This window comes from Poecilia reticulata, chromosome 13, assembly GCF_904066995.2.
Source record: "Poecilia reticulata chromosome 13, P_reticulata-male-v2, whole genome shotgun sequence".
NCBI lineage: Eukaryota > Metazoa > Chordata > Actinopteri > Cyprinodontiformes > Poeciliidae > Poecilia > Poecilia reticulata.
In genome coordinates, this window is record NC_088842.1 from 16,227,753 (window position 1) to 16,241,705 (window position 13,953).

Sequence of the window (13,953 nt, forward strand, 5' to 3'; positions counted from 1 at the left end):
GATGGGACCGTCTGGTTGCAGAGAAACAAGCTCAGGGCTCCCGTTAGTCATTATCATGAGTTAAAATTTTCACGAAAGTAAAATGTTCGTTTTTGTGGCGCATCTCTATCTTATTTTGAAGGGATATGTAAACCTTACCATAGCGACCAAAGTCAGAGCGTTTGGGCTGCGGTCGGGAGGAGATGAGTAGAGCTTGTGAGTCTTAAGTCTGGTTTAGACGGCAAGATTTAAGAATTGTCGGCCGATTCTCCAAACCTCTGTGACCACAGAGCTGATAAAAGTCCAACAGGTTCGATCGGTTCGTGTCTCCAAGGCAGGAGCAACACGAACCGATTCCAGTCACGAACATCCCGATTCCAGAGGATAATTCAGTAAAACCCCCAACATAGCGGGAATTTAGAATAACCAAACACGGATGACTATGCAGAAGCAATAGTGATAGTTTGTAGACTCATTTGAATAAAAGACATAAAAAGAAAAGGCAGTGGATAAAAGACGACGAGAGCAGCCGCTTTATTTGCTGCACTGATTTGGAGGTGAATGTGTTTTTTCATAGTTAACATTTTTAACTGAATAAACATAATAATATATAATAATGACCTTTACATATAATAATAAACATTTCCACATATCATCTCTGATATCCATCGAACTCTCAGTTGCGTGATATGTCAGCTGTTTGGGATTCCTCTCTGTTTTTACGTCACCACATCAGACTTTGGGAGGGTCTTTGTCTTGCTGTGACTATATAACAATGTGATGTGTGTTGCTCAGGGCTCTTCTACTGACTGCGCTCAGTGAGAAGGGTCTTCGAACGCTTTTGCCTTTGAATAAAGAAACTTAAAGACAAAGATTAATCTTTCTCTTATTATTGAAACAGATTCTCATTCCTTGATAATGAAATTTCCATAACACCGCGCTTTCTGATTGGCTACCTGTCACATTCAACAGGTTGTATTCTCGTTCCTAGTCAGGGAAAACCCCACAGGCTGTGATAAAAGGGCCAAGACAACCCAAATCGGGCATATTCAGGCTTTAGCGAGAACACCTACATATAACCCCCCTGACCCCCAGGCCGCAGCAAAATTTCGAAGTCATTACCGGTCCGCGATAAGAAAAAGGTTGGGGACCACTGATGTAAAGGAGTAGACTGGATTTCTTTTTCTGGTGATTTTAGAACACAAATGGCTTACAGTACCTGGTCCAAAGACACCTGCAGCCTGTGTGATTCCACCAGTGACTCCTGGATGAGGGCACTGCTTGCCTTGGTTTGGTTTAAGCTGTCAATCAGCTCCCTGTTCTCAAGAATATTACCTTGAGCTGTAGCCAAAGTCTGATGCAAAGAAAAACAGACAGATGGACAGGTTGTAACAGATGAGTGGGAGAGATGGGAAAAAGAGAGGGACGGGAGAAAGAGCGAGTATGTTGTTGGGTTTCGGTGATTTTATCTCAAGTCTGTAATCTGATAAAAGTTGCAAGAAGGAGTGATGCTAGGGGTTCAGCAGCCTTGTGTAAGGAATTTCAAACTCCTAAAATAAGTGCTCACTGAGTTCTAAAACTCTCCCACTCAGCTCTGAGGAACCAACTCTCTGAAACGAAGTGATAAAATGTATTCAAATAAATTCAAGTAAAATAGATGAGAAACTAGCAGAGCATGGAAATGTCAAGTCGAATATGCTCCTACGATTCAAGAATAATTACATGTCTAATACCACTGAAGCACCGACATCTGGCTATTGGCATTAATTCTCTCTGTGTATGAGAGTTTCCAAATGTCCCTCTGACCACACGAAAAAGGATTGTTACGCTGTATTTCTAAGCCTGAATACCCATCAGAATGGTGTGCAACTTCGAATGTGAAAGTACATCAGCCATGAGCTGTTGTGGTTACAAGAAGACAATATTACGGTATTAGACTGCAAATGATAACTTTCTGATTATGTGCCGAGGTAGAAACATCATGATAGAATCTACACGGCACATAATGCCATTTTGTATGCTTCCACCTACTATGTTGTTGTGAAATTATTGCACAGTGTTGAATCTGTACATTTCCAAGTAACACAGAGAAGTAAAATGAACAAAAGGAAAACCACAGCCATTAACCCCCCCCCGCCCCCCCCCCGAGGCACCCACTGATTAAGGAGGATGGGTGGTGCAGTAGAAAAAAGCCCTCTTCCTGCAACACAGAAACATAGGATCAATAATGAGGACTGGTTGTTTCTACCTTCATCTGATACATTGGACAGGTATAGTGATTGCAGCAGTACTCACTGCTCCTGATTCGCCTGTACACAAAGCCTTACAAAGTCTAGTTCACTTTCATCACACCAGCAGTGGAACTTAGCAACTTCAACATCTGCAGTGCAGTGGACAGTAATTATTCCAGAAACAAAAGCTGTGACTCCAGAAACAAAAGAATACAAAAGAATACAAAACCTGTCCATCTGTCCACACATATTTCTTTTTGGTACACAGGTTAATAATTGCATATGCACATAAACAAAGATTTTAAATTGTCAAACATGTACGGCTTGTTAATGTTGTGTAATGTCTACCTCAAGCAAAGATTCTTCCAGTTGCGCCAGCTGTATCTTCTTGTCCTCTTCTTGTTGCAGAAGTCGCGTTTTCTCAGTCTCCAGTTCTGGCTTCTCATGCTGGATGGTCAAGGCTAGCAGCTAAAACATTCACACAAACGCACAGCCTTAAGATGAGATACAACGCAATTACGACTCAGACAAAGCAATTCTAATATTCCACTTAAAAATTATATAGATTTTGCTCATTGGATATTAAACTCATAAAGTCTTGGGGGGGAAAAAATCATACACAGGCAGCACATTCAGTACCTCTGCTTTATTTCCCAACAGGGTTGTTAAAATATGTAGCTGATAAGCTTTTGCTTGAGTGTTTGTGTCAGCTCGGGTACCTGTCCTCGCAGGCCTGCCCTGGTCGTGGTGAAGTTGACCTCTGTGACCACTGAAGCGGCATCGGGGGGGATGATGGGACTGGGATTCCGTGTTGCCAGGAAGAGACGGAAGTCCTCGTTGTAATCAATAACTTTGTCCCCAATCTGAACCACGTACCTGGGACCTGCAGGTATGTGCGCGCGTGTGTGTGCGCGTGAATGTCGACATTAAGGTGCGAGTCACTTTATGACATACTGTTCTACTCAGACATGCAAGTGTGCTTATAATGGCCATCTAAAAACCTGTCTACTCTCATATTTTGTCCTCTGCTTTTTGTCTTCTGGTTTCTGCAGTGCAGCATTTCCAGGCCTATGTCCTCACTCTTTTTTTCCACCTTGTTAAGCATCAAATCTGAGTGGATAACTTGCCCTTTCACATAGTTCTTCTGTCTCCACTCGTTCTAATTTAGCTTCAAATTGACAACCTCCTTTCTCTGGATGATTCAGAGCCTTATGAGTCATGCTCATTTTCACAGGTTAGGCTTCCAGTCTGAGTTGTATTTATGTGATCGGTATGCAATTACTCACAAGTAAACCAAGAACTTATAAAGGTAACACTTTATTTGAAGGGGTGTGCATAAGACTGACATGACACTGTCATAAACGTGACATAGCACCAGTCATGAACATAAAGAAGTCTTTATGAATGTTTATGACAGTTGTCATGAAGTGTCATTTGGTAAATAATGACACTTTTAATGCAAAGTTGCTCTAAAAATTGCATTGAAAGTCCATTAAAAATGCCAACTTTGCATTAATTTATCATAATTTACAAAATCATACAAAGTTGGCATTTTTAATGGACTTTTAATGCAACTTCTAGAGCAACTTTGCATTAAAAGTGTCATTATTTACCGAATTACACTTCATGACAACAGTCAAAGATTCATAAAGACTCCTTCATGTTGATGACAGGTGTTATGCCATGTTTGTTACAGTGTCATGTCAGTCTTATGCACACTCCGTCAAATAAAGTGTTACCCTTATTAAATATAATTTCCTTATAACACAGAATCCAAAACAATCAAATAGAAAACAAAATAGTTTGTGTGTGTGTTTTTTTTTTTGATATATTAGTTTCTAGACTCTTTTGATAAATTAAATGGATCAAATAATACATTCGATCAAAATAAGGAATAAATATGAAGATATACGTATATCTTTATCACTATGTATATTCAGAGGTCTCTTTTATTAAAATCTCTAGACCATAAAGACATTCATTTCAGGAGTTAAGAAAACCAGCCACTTATGGGGGGTGCTGCCCCTTATTCTTGGATTGTGCAAATAATGGAAATTGACAGACAGGCAAAGAGCAAGTTTTTATAATAAACCGAAGTAATTACTTTAAGAGATAGCGGCATCAATGTGACACACTTCATTTCTTCTTTAATATGTGCTATTTATTCACACTCTATGATGACATTCACCTATTGAATTCTGTGATAGGCTACTTCAAAACAATATTTTTAATTTCTTCAAAATGCCCCTCCTTTGATAAATTTGGCACTGGGAATTTAACATTTTGATTGTCAAAAATGTGTGTATTCACTTTAAGTCATGTGCTGGTTTAGTCAGTCCGTCCGTCCGTCCATTTTCTTTACACCCTTGTCCCTTAGTGAGGTCTGGAGAGGTGCTGGTGCCTATCTCCCTGGTTTAGTCTAAAGGTATATTTATATACAGCACCACCTGCACCCACTGACATATTAGTTGATAGGGTGCATATTTAAATAAATGTATATATTCACTGAACGTTTTATTTCAGATGAACATGAGCACAATACTCAAAATTGTATAGTAAACAAAAATCTCAATATTAAATCATAAATCCTAATTTAAACTGAGAGGTTTAGTTGTGTATGTTGCCACAAACAACTAAACCTCTGCTCCTTTTCTCCCAACATGCCTTTGTACAGTTATTGGATGAGGCAGAATGTCTTTCAGATTTAACCGGCCGTGTTTAGCAGCGGTGTTGACGACGTGCTGAAGCATGTCAGCAAAGCAATCCAGAGCAACCAAATCATGAGGACAAACATCTTGTCAGCACAGTTCTAAGCATTCCTCTATGGTCCTATGCTTGAGGTGTGTATTGAGAACTGCAGTTTTATCTCTGAAAAACAGCTTTCTCTGACTGGGGAGCAAGGAGGAGGTGTGTCATCTCACACCTGAAGTGCCGGATTTGTGTCTGTTATGTAAAAGCTCTTTGCCCCACACATCAGAACATCAGAACACACAAGTCCGGCTCTTTAGTTTGTTTGGTTGGAAACATTTTTTTTTAGAGCTTTTCCAAATATCAGATTTTCCTTTATTTTCCATTGGCTTCACTCAGTACTAATTAGTTTAACCAACCTCAGTTTTATTTTCCACGTGTCAACAATATTGGGGTCCAATAATAATTTTTTGCCCCCAGCAGTGTTAAAACTGCTCACCCTGGCGAGATTAGTGTCGAGTTCTGCAGAATCCCAAAACCCAATGCAGGGATCTGCATCACCAGGCAGCAAGAACGGAGCTGACCAGCAGCCATTAATAAACTCTGACAGACAACAGGTTTTTGATAGATTTCGACATGCATTTTAAGTTGCTTTAATGCATTCAAGGATGTTTTCAACTACAGTTTAATTTGGTGACTTCCAAACCCTAATGAATACCAGCTGTGGATGGAAAAGCTAAAATCTTGAATATTGACTTCAGAACTAGAGCAAATCTGTTTATATTCCAGCTCGATTTTTCCTAACTGATTGGTTTCCATGGATATTTGCCTCCTGGAAAATGAGTAAAATACCACATTCTGCTTGGATTGCTTTAATTAGTTATGTAAATAAACGTATACTACTGTAGCGTGCCAGAATGCCAGGTGATGAGTTATTATTTTTTTGAACCTTCTGCTGTAAAGCAGCTGCATGAGGAAGTACGGGAGGGAGTTTAACTGGTGGGATTAAATTTATAAATCTGCCAAGCTGGCGATAATGTTTTTGTGGATGTCGCGAGTGATCCAGCAGTTCTGCAGGAAATTTCATTGAGTCTTAACAAACGATTTTAGCTATGACACTTGGGCAATGCTGTCTGCAGCAGTCCCCTTTTTTTTCTTTTTACAAACCACCAAGAGGTGTTTTATAGTTGGCGAACTAAATTCCATCCAGTGCTCTCACATGTCTCAAACATTCTGCTCAATCTGCTTAAAATACAAGTAAACACCTTTTTAGGAGAAACTGCAAATGAATAAATAGTAATAATAATAGATTTTTTTTATAGAAATAAAAAAATGGAAGAACTCCAAAGAACATTGATGTCTTATCTGATGTCCAGAGAGACTTCTGCCAGCAGAGGTTTATTCTTGGGATGTTAGATTTTACTACACATATTACAAGTAGCTGTTTGGAAAATCATTGTGCGGACACTTAAAGGACACAGCCCATCACTTTCATACAGCAAATTTTATATTTGACCCAAAATTGACAACCAGTCTGTCTCTATAAATTAAATAAATAAAAATCAATTGTTGAAAATGATCCTCATTATTTGTTTTTTTTTTTACCTCCATGCGTGCATCTGTGTAACAACATCTAAATAAACAATACATGTTTTAGATACTGTTACTAAAATAAATACTACTAAGTTTTATCAGTAGAAAGAAAGTTACAGACTTCCGATTGTTTGCCTGATGTCTCCTTTCATATGAATTGTTAAGCAACTTTTCTTAAAAATCAAGACTAAAATCCCACCTGTTGCTTTTGAACCATAGTACATGTAACACTGAACAACATATATGATGTGTATTGATGATTTTGGTGATGGCACTTGACAAAATGTAATATGTGTCACTGATTTCTCAATTGGTGACTGTTGTAATGATTTTTCATTTTTTGTTTTCATGATGTAGAACCCTTTAAATTGCCTTGTTGCTGAAATTTGCTATACAAATAAACTTGATTGATTGATTGATTGATTGATTGATTGATTGATTGATTGATTGATTGATTGATTGATTGATTGATTGATTAAAGCACTTTTAACCTGCATAAGTAGCATTTACTGACTTACAGGAAGATTGTGAAGCTGATATCGTAGAAACGCATCAGTATGTGGATGTGAATACCTTGAGCTATGAGGTCTTTCCTCAAGAGCGGATAGAGCACAGGTTCAACACCATCCATCTCCTGGATGATAAGTGTTTTACCAAATCTTACTGCCAGCTCCACTGATGTCATGAAGTTGTTGTCCTGGAAAGGCAGACACATAAACATTAAAAAAAACTAGTGGCCTCTATTAAGCGTTATCAGAGGGAAAATGGGCAGAGAGAAGGGGAGAAGACATGCAGCAGAGGCATCAAAGCCAGGACTTCAGGGCGGCTGCGTCAAGAACTAAACCTGCTATCAATGAGGGGCACGCTCTACCACTCAAAAATCTGAATAAAACACTAATTGTTTTTATTTTCAAATAGTAAAAGAAATAAAGTTCAAAATTATTTAGTTATTCTTTTTTGTTGTGTGCAACAAAAGTGTTTGATACCTCAAGTTACATAAATTATAGCAACTTATATCCTAAATATTGCCTTAGTGGAGTAGATTAACCTGGAAAGATGAAATAACGGGGCAGAGGGACCCAAAAAAAAGAGGATTAACTGGATCACTTGGTGAATTTTTACCTGCTGGTTAATAACCTCAAGCCTCTGTTCCTTAAGATGTGTGCGTAACCACTCTGTGGCTCTGGACGATGGGTCGATCAGGAATGGACAAGCAACACTCTGACAAGAGAAAAACATAAAACACCACGTTTTAATATAAGACTAACTTATTTGGAAAAGGGTTATGTAATTGTGAATTCATGAATAATGTTACAGTTACAGTGCTGCCATCCTATTTGAATGGCATCACAATCATCAAGTCAAAGAAGGTTAATGTTCTCTTTTTGTCATTTCTGCAGTTTTATGTCTCAGTTTTAACATCTGTTCTGGACACTAGCTGTCTATTTTCTTTTTCTGAAATAAATAAATAAAAAGGTGAGAAAAAAAGAAAAAAATTTGACGCAATACAACATTTTTAAGTCTTATAAACTAAAGACAAATTAAATATAGCCACACTTTTATAACCTTCATATGCATAACATTTTTTGACAAAACAGTGCTGCTAATACGGATTTGATAGCAGATGATTATACTCAAAAAAAAAAAAAAATTAATAACTTTGAAGAAACTGAAAATAAAACTCTAGTGCTTTCAGCTCTGAGTACCTAAACAGACTCAATCAGGAGATTCAGTCACTGCAATGAAGAAAACCATCAAGTGTCCCCGAAATGTCAATAAATATCATCATTAATGGGGAAATTTACATCAGCTGAGATTTATGTTAAATGAAACAAACGTTTCCTCCTTTTCTTACATTACTAACAATATTACGCCTCATAAAGAGCAAAAAAGACTTGTTTCTAATGGTGACAAAAACATGACAGAAAAAAGAGAAACTAGATGTGGACAAATGGGGGTGGATGAGGGGACAACATCTTACCTGTAACTTGAGAGTATTAATCTGAAGGCAGCAATGGCAGAAACAACACACAAAATAAATACATGCAAATGGAGGACAGGTGAAAGGCAATGATGAAAGCATTCCTTTTTCAATGAGTACAAACACTGTTAAGTTCTTCAGTTTCTGTTTTAATATGTTTATAGATACATCTAAATATTTCGCAACACTAAAATCACAAGTCCGTTATTGGTTCCCTCTTTGATTGAGGGAACAAATCCAACTTGTCATGAGCATAATTGTAGTTCTAGTTTATATGTGCAATAGAAGCTTGACTGTGACACAACTTTACATTTTTATTTATGCTTAATTCTTAGATTTACTTATTTTCCAATGATACCCCCATATTACTGTGACTTCACAAAAAACAAATAACCATTCAGAGACAACCTGGTTTATAACTGTTGTTGATGTTTGAGACATAAACATGCACATTTTATTTTATTAAACCAAAAGCCCATAGAACATGGTGGCGTATTTGTCTTACCTGTAGAATAACCAGTGCATTCTCCATGGAGAGGTCATCTGATGGCAGTCCTTGACTCTTCCATATCAACTGTTCACTCTCCGAGCACAGGAACGATCGCAAGTCAAACTCTGATAGATACAAATAGAGATCGTCAGCTCTAGCTTGCGTGTTTTGGTTCTGTTTAAACCTCAATGCTATTGTTGTTATAACAGGGCGTTATTAAGCATTTTCTTGGCGCACAGTGCTATTTTATAGCACAGACCAGTAGATCTTAAAAAAAAAAACTGACTCCACATCACAGCCATACCAAATGCCTTAAAATTAGCCTCTGTCTCTTTAAGAACCTCCTACCCTTCCCAACACTCCCCCCTTCAGCAGGTCATTTCAATAATGCTCCTCCACTGATTCTGTTCACAGTCATTCTAAGGGGTGTTGTAGTTTGCATGAGAAGCTCAGCAGACCTGCAGTTCCACCAGGTGTTTGCTAAGTGCTAGTCTGGTGGCACTGAGTGGGGGAGGCTCAGGGGAGGGATGCTCAGCTGGGGACTGCAGCTCCAATGCAGAGGGTTTGGGTAAATAGGCTTTGCATTGTATGAGCACACATTTAGGCACCCAGTGGAGATTCAAGGATTTCTCACACATGCAGGAAAGAATCAAAGTAACACTCCATGTGTGTTTTTGATGAGGTAGTAACATTATGAAACTATATTAAGCTCACAAATGTCATATTTTGCATAACACACCCTGTTTAGTATTATTTCTTAGATTACCTTAGTTTGTTTTTCACCCAGAAAGCAAAGGAAAAATAATTAATTCATAAATGGACATATCAATAAACATTTTTAGCAACGTGTGAATTATTCTCTCCTCATTCTCTTCATCCATTCTTTCAAAAGTGTTAACCTATTTTTCAACCCCACGTGGTATATTTGTTTTGTTTTTTTACACAAAACAGAATGAACATTAATCAATTCAAACTAGTAAGACACTCTACTGTTATTGTCAACGTTCATTTACAGTCACTGCGGTCCCGATATTTTACAGAAGTGCTTCAGCTATGAGTATAATTAGTCTTGGGTACTAACTAGCAATTAATTATAAAACAAAAGGATGTGCGAATGCTTGAATGAGTGTCTCGTGTAAGTAGATCAGACAGCAGTTATAAAACAGAATAAGAAGGCAACTTTTAAAAAAATAACCAAAATCATTCAAATTTGACAAATAAAAAAGGTTATTTTTTCCTAAATTATTCCTAACAAGTGAAGGCATAGTAAGTACTTTCACAATATGTATCAACACAGGGCATTGGGCCATGTGTGGGTGGAGGAGTGTTTGTGCGAATTGTAAGCACACGACTCATACATATGGTGGTCACAGTATGCTAAAGGCACAATTTCTGTATTTTACTCTGTAATCCAGATTGAGCCATCCACGTATCCAGGCAGTGTCTCCTTCGATCTTCAGAAGCGGCAGACAGGTAGGTGATGAAGGCTGCAGCAAGCAGAGCCCTGAGAGGAAGTGTGTCCAACTCATTCTGTATCTCAGACATCTGAAACAAAAACGAACAAGACAGAGAAGATTGCTGAGCAGACGGAGGAGCAGGTTAATAAAGTATGAAACACAGGGCACAAGTGGGATTTGAGAGAAATCAGAGGAAAGATTGTAGAGAAAGGTGAGAATGAAAGAAGAGAACGAGCCAAGCAGGACGGCTAAATGACAGCAACACACTTCTGGTTTGATCAAGATTCCTTTAAAGTACTTTGGTGGTACGTCAAATGATAACGGAGGATAAAATTAGGCTAATTGAGTACAGGTCTCCTTTCTTTGGAAAAAAGTTAAATAGCTTAAACAAATTAACATATAGCAATGCACAGTTAATGATGAGTGTGCAAAAAAAAGTGCCAACGTGCATATGTTTAAGTGAGACTGTATAGAAATACGTGCTCAGAGAGTCAAGTTGCTGCCTTGAAAAAGGCCATGAGAGTGTGGGAGTGTGTGCGTGCGTGTGTGAGTGAGTGAGTGTGTCAGCCTGAGATTGAGTGTTTTAATTAAGGCGCAGACAGATGCTGTGGAGAGGAGTAAAAACAGCCAGAGGGGACCCAAGGCAGCGGGATCCATTCCTCTATGTCTCTCTCTCTCACGCACACTCACACTGACGGCTCCTGTTGCTTCTTACATTGTAAACGAGCCCCTTTTGCAGTACGTTTGTAAACCCCCCACCACAGCAGTGCGCATGTCAGCACACCCATGCATCAAGCTACCTGTGCATTCCAACGTGTGTGTTCTCCGTCCAGCTGCGATATGAGCTGCTGGGCTGCAGTGATCGTGTCCTGAGCTTTAGTCACCTCAGCCTCCAGCTTTGCAGCCTCGGCAGTGTGACGCTGAAACCTGAGGAGTGAAGATTGTGTTCAGGAGAAGAGATGTAAGGAAGGATTTTTGTGGCTAAAACAATAAGTTTAGAGTTGAATCATCTTAGTAGTTTTATGCATTATTTGCTTATTATTTAATTTGCTTGAACAATGTTAAAAGCAAAGTTATTTTCAGATTGTATACTGACCATTTTTTATTTAGAAAACAAACATAGAGATCGTCTCAGAAATTGAGACTCATTCAAATTATGTGACAATATTCGGGAGGATTATCTGGTCTTATTAATTAGCAAAGGCTGAGAGTGTTAAAATATCTAGTGGCTTGCACTGGAACGTTTAGACATTTTGTATTTTACCGATTAGACGACTAAACCGTTGATAATTATGAAACACAAGAAAATAAGAACAAAAAATAGGTCTAAGAGCAGAGGGTTAATATGGACAAATCTCAGAAACATGACAGAAAAAAATGCTTTTCCACCCTGATCCATAACTAACACGTTTGATGAACCTGGAAAAAATATTATCATGTAACATGAAACTATATGACATGAGGCTAAAGAAGGACAGATTAAATCCAACAGAAAACCAGAGGATGCGCTCTGGGACTAGACGTATTTATGTACAAGACTGCTTTTATGAAAAACAGAAATTGATAAAAGACAATCTGGTGTAAAAAAACGCTTTTCTCAACAAAATGTATTATCTGTGGTACTAACAGTGACAGGTGTATGCAAGAATAGAGCATTGATAGAGAGGGTTTTATCTGAATTTCAAACAAACATTGTCTTTTCCAAGGAAGGGCTAATGTAATTTCACCAGCTTAACTTGTTTTGTAAGACTCAAAGCAACATGGATTCAAAGAGACGTAGGGTGTATACTTGACAGGACTACCTGCACTTCAAGACAAATCGTTTTTCACTAAGTTATTGATATCAATAATTTGGCTCACTGCCCACAGCAGTAAAAAAAACATACACACATAAAAGAATTACACACATACACACATAAAAAAAATTATATATACACACACACACATATATATATATATATATATATATAAGTTCTGTACTAAAAACAAGAAACCTTTGGCTAGATTCAGACTACTGAGTCAAAATAAGTAACCATAAGTCCCACAAGATTTTCTCAAGGAGGATAAACAAAAATAAAAGAATTAACAGATAATAAAAATGGATGGAAGACAAGAGAGGGCATACTTCTCTTTCAACTTGTTGACTTTAGCTCCAACATTGTTGAGCTGGTCCTCGAGGTTATTCTTCCTACTTTCAGTCTTTTTAAGGTTTCTGTTCAGACAGACAAACACACATAAAATAGTTTCTCATACATTTGTTTGTCTTAGGATTGACAGAGGGTACGCATTCTTTAAGTGTAGAATATAATATTTTCAACCAGGTGCTGTTCACACTTTCACGTGAATAGATAATTTATAAAAATCCATTTATACAAAATGGTGTGCTTCCATAGAACATTAAAATTGTATCAGGTGTTTTTCTGAGGTGTGTTTGTCTCCTACTCCAGAAGTCCAGCTTGTTCTCTTTCCAATGGCTCGATTCTCTCCAGTACAAAGGAGTATTGGACGTTTGCTTTGACCCAGGCGGCCAGAGGAGCAGCTGCTGCACTCGCACGCTTTGCATTCTGAGAGCAAAAACAGCGCCTACTGTCAGAAACAACTCAAACACAGCAGTCACAGTGTCACCTCCACGCCCCAGAAACAGAACAGCATCAAGAGAATACTAACATCTACCAAAAAACACATTTATATCTCATTCGGCTGCAACCACGGCTGTCTGACCTTAGGGTCGAAAGAAGCCTTGTTCCTGTTGAGGAGCTCTTCCACACTCTGGCGGATCTCTGGGGTGATGTTTCGAGCATCAAACGTAGCAATATCCTCCCTCACACCACGCTTAGCCAGAAAACTGCAGAAAACAACAGAGTTAAAGAGAAGCAAGAGAGAGAGCTCTGGTGTGAGATAAGTCGGTAAGGAGTTGAAAAGTTACCTTTTCATGCTGACCCAGGTGGTGTCAAAGACGCCCATAAGTCTCAGCACTCCCTCAAGGATGTCTCTGATGACATCGGGGGGCATGCGGAGGGAGCGGATCTCAGACAGAGCTTCAGGCTTGATGTTTCCAACTGCACGCTTGGCTTCATCTACCAAAGGCTGCAGGGGCAGCATGGTTAAGTGAGCGATAATGCAAATGAGACTGCTAGCATTGAAAATGTACGGCATGCTTTTCTAGTAATGGGCAAGGCAGTGAAGCCAAGAACTTACTTGCACTTCCTTCAACTCATCATCTATTTTGGCTTTTCTCTCTTCAATCTTGGACATTTCCTGAGCCATTTTCTCTTTGATTTTTTCCATTTCTGTCTTCTGGTCACTGGCATTCTGGATTGTTAAAAAAAAAAAAAAAGAACTTGCTCTAAATTAAAATGATACATTTTGATGACCTAAAGTAGAGTACGAAACAAACAAACTCCAAAATAGCAAAGTGCTTGAGAAAAAAAGGGGATATTTAATGTTTTGATATTCAACTCATTACTGATGCAGTTCTTGTGAAGGTTTACAGTCATTCAGCAAAGGCTTATTATTATTTTTTTTTTTGTTGAA

At 38.4% G+C, this 13,953-nt stretch overlaps 1 protein-coding gene across 6 annotated transcripts in view; it reads right to left on the reverse strand.

The window, feature by feature from the left end:
- The window catches only part of dync2h1 (dynein cytoplasmic 2 heavy chain 1), a 104,790-nt gene that overhangs the window by 51,536 nt on the left and 39,301 nt on the right, over positions 1-13,953 (reverse strand). For all 6 annotated transcript variants that reach the window (XM_081614294.1, XM_081614292.1, XM_081614295.1 and 3 more), the window contains exons 61-73: positions 13,618-13,731; positions 13,346-13,506; positions 13,141-13,264; positions 12,862-12,983; positions 12,545-12,631; positions 11,220-11,346; positions 10,366-10,507; positions 8,978-9,087; positions 7,614-7,712; positions 7,065-7,188; positions 2,930-3,093; positions 2,559-2,678; positions 1,199-1,333 (exon numbers count right to left, since the gene is read on the reverse strand). In XM_081614294.1, coding sequence (XP_081470420.1) covers positions 1,199-1,333; positions 2,559-2,678; positions 2,930-3,093; positions 7,065-7,188; positions 7,614-7,712; positions 8,978-9,087; positions 10,366-10,507; positions 11,220-11,346; positions 12,545-12,631; positions 12,862-12,983; positions 13,141-13,264; positions 13,346-13,506; positions 13,618-13,731 — 1,629 coding nt within the window. The remainder of the gene's footprint in view (positions 1-1,198; positions 1,334-2,558; positions 2,679-2,929; positions 3,094-7,064; positions 7,189-7,613; positions 7,713-8,977; positions 9,088-10,365; positions 10,508-11,219; positions 11,347-12,544; positions 12,632-12,861; positions 12,984-13,140; positions 13,265-13,345; positions 13,507-13,617; positions 13,732-13,953) is intronic.